The 5,000-nt window shown below is 34.0% G+C and overlaps 1 protein-coding gene across 1 annotated transcript in view; it reads left to right on the top strand.

Annotated features, from left to right (window-relative positions):
- LOC137654829 (cell adhesion molecule 2-like) overlaps nt 1-5,000 on the top strand; it is a 76,042-nt gene that overhangs the window by 64,100 nt on the left and 6,942 nt on the right. Inside the window, exon 4 of the mRNA XM_068388785.1 lies at nt 2,531-2,674. Coding sequence (XP_068244886.1) covers nt 2,531-2,610 — 80 coding nt within the window. The 3' untranslated portion in view covers nt 2,611-2,674. The remainder of the gene's footprint in view (nt 1-2,530; nt 2,675-5,000) is intronic.

Genomic DNA, 5,000 nt, shown 5'->3' on the forward strand with positions numbered 1-5,000 from the left:
AATCATTATTCATTGTTTTAAAAGATTATACTTTACCCCCTCCCACAAAAAAGATAATAAAAAACGCAAGAATCATGGATACTCACTGTTGATTTTTTTTAAAAGATTCTATTAATAGGGAAAGAAGCATTATCACCTGAAAAATATTTCCCGCCGTTTAGTTTTTCAGACTAAATCAGAGGTACCAAAATTGCAATCATCATTGTACGAATAACATAATGACATATTTTCATTGATTTATGGTTACATGAGTATTTCAGAAGTTTCAAGAAAAGTTTAGAAAAGTAACCTAATTAATACCACTCTTCTATTTATTTTTCAAATCTAAAAAGGTTTGGCTTGGGAAAATATATAAAATCTTGAGTATTTCAGAAGGTTCAAGCTGCCAAGGTTATCGACATTTCACGAAAAGTTTCGAAAATTAACATGATATATACCACTATTCTGTTTATTATTCCAATCGAAAAGATTTGGCTTGAAAAATATATAAATTCTTGAGTATTTCAGAAGAAAGTTCAAGCTTACAAGGTTATTGACATTTCAGATGAAAAGTTTAGAAAAGTAACATAATTTTTACCACTTTTATTATTATTATTATTATTATTATTATTATTATTATTATTATTATTATTATTATTACTATTATTATTATTATTATTATTTTGCTAAGCTACAACCTTAGTTGGAAAGGCAGAATGCTAAAAGCCCAGGGACTCCAACAGGGAAAATAGTCGAGTGAGGAAAGGATACAAGGAAAAATATAATAATTCAAGAACAGTAACATTAAAATAAATATTGTTTATTATTCAAATCTAAAAAGGTTTGGCTTTGAGAATATATAAACTCGAGATAAAGGCGAGAAAATTTTAAATTGTGAGTGCCACAATGCACTGTAATTGTTCAGTGGCCAGTTTCCTCTTGGTAAGGGTAGAAGAGACTCTTTAGCTATGGTAAGCAGCTCTTCCAGGAGAAGGACACTCCAAAATCAAACCATTGTTCTCTAGTCTTGGGTAGTGCCATAGCATCTGTAACATGGTCTTCCACTGTCTTGGGTTAGAGTTCTCTTGCTTGAGGATACACTCGGGCATACTATTCTATCTAATTTCTCCCCCTCTTGTTTTGATAAAGTTTATATAGTTTATATAGGAGATATTTATTTCAATGTTGTTACTCATCTTAAAAAATTCATTTTAGTCTTTTTTCTTTTCCTCACTGTGCTATTTTCCCTGTTGCAGCCCCTTGGCTTCTAGCATCCTGCTTTTCCAACTAGGGTTGTAGTTTAGAAAGTAATAATAATAATATACACTGTTAACTAGTTGCGTATATGCAACTATGAGTTTACTTAAATTGGTTCATAAACAAAAGATCTTTTACCGTCCTGGGGGACTTGTGTATGAATTTATGAAAGTGAACTGGAAGTCACAACTGTAATACTATGATCTTCATCGACACACGTCTGAGGTATATGTTTGGCTGGTCGTTCCTGTCAATAATGAATTATTTGAACCCGATATTGGTAAGAGAATATTGAAAAACTTAGTTGTAGTTATTTTTCTTTTCAGAGTATATGAATTCATAGAAATTTCATTATGAATGCATACTAGGTTGATTAAAAAGTTATTTGATTTTGGTAATAAATTGTAGGTAAAGCTCATTTTATTTCATTTGAAAAGCTAAAGGTGTTAGTGTCCCTGAATTTTTTTTATCCTGTCATTTTATTCCTTCCGCCAATGAAGTTGGAAGGAGGTTATGTTTTACCTCCTACTTGTGTGTTTGTTTATTCATGTAAGCAACTGGAAGGTCAATCTTAATTTAGTTCGTTAAAGCAAACTATTTAATCTCGATAACACTCAAGTCTGGCATGTAAACAAACCGAAGACCAGTGCCACTTTAGTTTGTTTATGCAAACAAACTGATACAAATGAATTTATTATTTTCTTTAAAAATGTTTGATACAAAATTCAAGATTTATAAACAAAAGTCAGATTTAATTTTTAGTTCCTGTAATATTAAGGCTTATAGTTCTTTACATTAATGTGTTGTAAACAGGTTCTTAGAGAAAATGTATCTAATATCAACATTTTACCATTGAGGTTTTTGGCTGAAGAAGATATTCGTAAAAATTCAGTATCAATATCATTATCATTATGAACATAAATTACTGTATTATGATTATTTTCCTGAGCCAAGAGGTTGACTATTAAATTAGCATTATCATTGTCATTGTTTTTACTATTATTATTATTATCATTATTATTATCATTATCATTATAAGTAGTAGTAGTAGTAGTAGCAGCAGAATTATTATCTTCTCATTAATCATTACCAGTATTATTTAAGTTATTTCCATTATTAACATCATCAGTAGTATTAGTAATAATAGTCCTAAATTTTAACATTTCCATGACCTTCTTACTAATATGACCACCAACAAAAATAGACATAAAGGAAAACATTCATCCAAACTCAAGCCGTACTTTAATAACAAATCCTTCTCTTCTCCCCCCGCCCCCACACCTCTCCCATGCAGGCAGCGCAGTGCCAGCAGCCTCAGCGATGGCGGACAGCCTGGCTCTCTTGACGATTATTGGCCTGGTGGCATTGAGGTAACAGCTGCCCGACGTTGCAACCATTAAAGTTTATAACCCCAAGAGTCGCACCTCCTACATTCCAGGTACGACCTGACACGTAAGTTGCTTTAATAATGAGGCCAGTTTCGACCCCCACCTCCCCAGGCTGGGGCGGGGTAAAGCCTAGGTCCATTATGCATAAGGCGTGGAGAGGCGGTCAAGGCTTAGTAGTGCCCCCGTCTGGGTGTCAATTATAGGCTGTAGGATGGTGATTCTGATTAAGGTTTTATTAATTGGTATTTTTTTTTTTTTTAGAATATTAGATTTATTTAGACGATGGTTCTAATTTTAGGTTTTATTGACAGTTAGATTGATGTCTTCTGTGGTGCCTTGGAATATTAATGATCTTCGAATTGTTGTGATGAATGTTATATATATATATATATATATATATATATATATATATATATATATATATATATATATATATAGGTGTAATTGTATGCATAATTATTTATGTTCAGGTAATAAAAAAAGGAAAGTCTGCAAAAAGAAACAAGAAAAAAAAAACAGTAGCACTTATGAGTAAAACGGAGTGCAGAGTAAGAAAGATCATTGAAGAAGGTCAATAAATTTCACATTAGGTTCGAAAAGACTCTGGAAGTGGGCCGGGATAGGGGGAGGGGTAAGCTGGGGGTCTAAGTACCCACCCGTGGACCGGGTTCCCATCTTCTCTAGAACATCGCGGTTATCTGAGGAGAACTTCGCATTATATCACGATATGGAAGCGCTCAGGTAGATTTATTTGACCTCTTTGAAACGCGCTGATTTTATGGGTCAATATATCACAATAATGTGGATCTGGTGAGAGGGGTTTTTCCTGAAGTCTCAGTTTGAATTATGGAAGAGACTCTTATTTAACGTTTTTCGTGATGTATCGTTCAGAACGTTCATCAAACGTTTTCCATATGATGTATTGTTCAGAACGTTCATCAAACGTTTTCCATATGATGTATTGTTCAGAACGTTCATCAAACGTTTGCCGCGAAGTCTTGTTCAGAAGGTTCATCAAGCGTTTTCTGTGTTTTGTTCAGAACATTCATCAAACGTTTTCAGAACGATCATCAAACGTTTTCCATATGATGTATTGTTCAGAACGTTCATCAAACGTTTTCAGAACGATCATCAAACGTTTTCCATATGATGTATTGTTCAGAACGTTCATCAAACGTTTGAAGAACGACCATCAAACGTTTTCCATATGATGTATTGTTCAGAACGTTCATCAAACGTGTTCCATGATGCATTGTTCAGAAGGTTCATCAAACGTGTTGCATGATGTATTGTTCAGAAGGTTCATCAAACGTTTTCTGTGTTTTGTTCAGAACGTTCATCAAACGTTTTCAGAACGATCATCAAACGTTTTCCATATGATGCATTATTCAGAACGTTCAACAAAAGTGTTCCATGATGTATTGTTCAGAACCTACATCTAAAGTTTCCTGTAATCTATTTTTCAGAACGCTTATCAAATGTTTTCCGTTATTTATTGTTCAGAACGTTCATCAAACGTTTGCCATGATGTATTGTTCAGAACGTTCATCAAACGTTTTCCATATGATTTATTGTTCAGAACGTTCATCAAACGTATTCCATATGATGTATTGTTGAGAATGTTCATCAAACGTTTGCCGTGATGTATTGTTCAGAATGTTCATCAAACGTTTTCCTTGATATATTGTTCAGAACGTTCATGTAACGTTTGCCATGGTGTACTGTTCAGAGCGTTCATCAAACGTTTCCTGTAAGTTATTGATCAGAACGTTCATCTAATGTTTTCCGTACTGTACTTTTTAGAGCGTTCATCAAACGTTTTCTGTAATGTATTGTTCTGAACGTTCATCAAACGTTTGCCGTGATGTATTGTTCAGAACGTTCATCAAACGTTTTCCGTGATATATTGTTCAGAACGTTCATGTAACGTTTGCCATGATGTACGGTTCAGAGCGTTCATCAAACATTTCTTGTAAGTTATTGATCAGAACGTTCATCTAATGTTTTCCGTAATGTACTGTTCTGAGCGTTCATCAAACGTTTGCCGTGTTGTATTGTTCAGAACGTTCATCAAACGTTTGCCGTGATGTATTGTTCAGAACGTTCATCAAACGTTTGCCGTGATGTATTGTTCAGAACGTTCATCAAACGTTTGCCGTGATGTATTGTTCAAAACGTTCATCAAACACTTGCCGTGATGTATTGTTCAGAACGTTCATCAAACGTTTGCCGTGATGTATTGTTCAGAACGTTCATCAAACGTTTGCCGTGATGTATTGTTCAGAACGTTCATCAAACACTTCCCGTTATGTATTGTTCAGAACGTTCATCAAACGTTTGCCGTGATGTATTGTTCAAAACGTTCATCAAACACTT

The sequence above is a fragment of the Palaemon carinicauda genome, chromosome 15, assembly GCF_036898095.1.
Source record: "Palaemon carinicauda isolate YSFRI2023 chromosome 15, ASM3689809v2, whole genome shotgun sequence".
Taxonomy (NCBI): domain Eukaryota; kingdom Metazoa; phylum Arthropoda; class Malacostraca; order Decapoda; family Palaemonidae; genus Palaemon; species Palaemon carinicauda.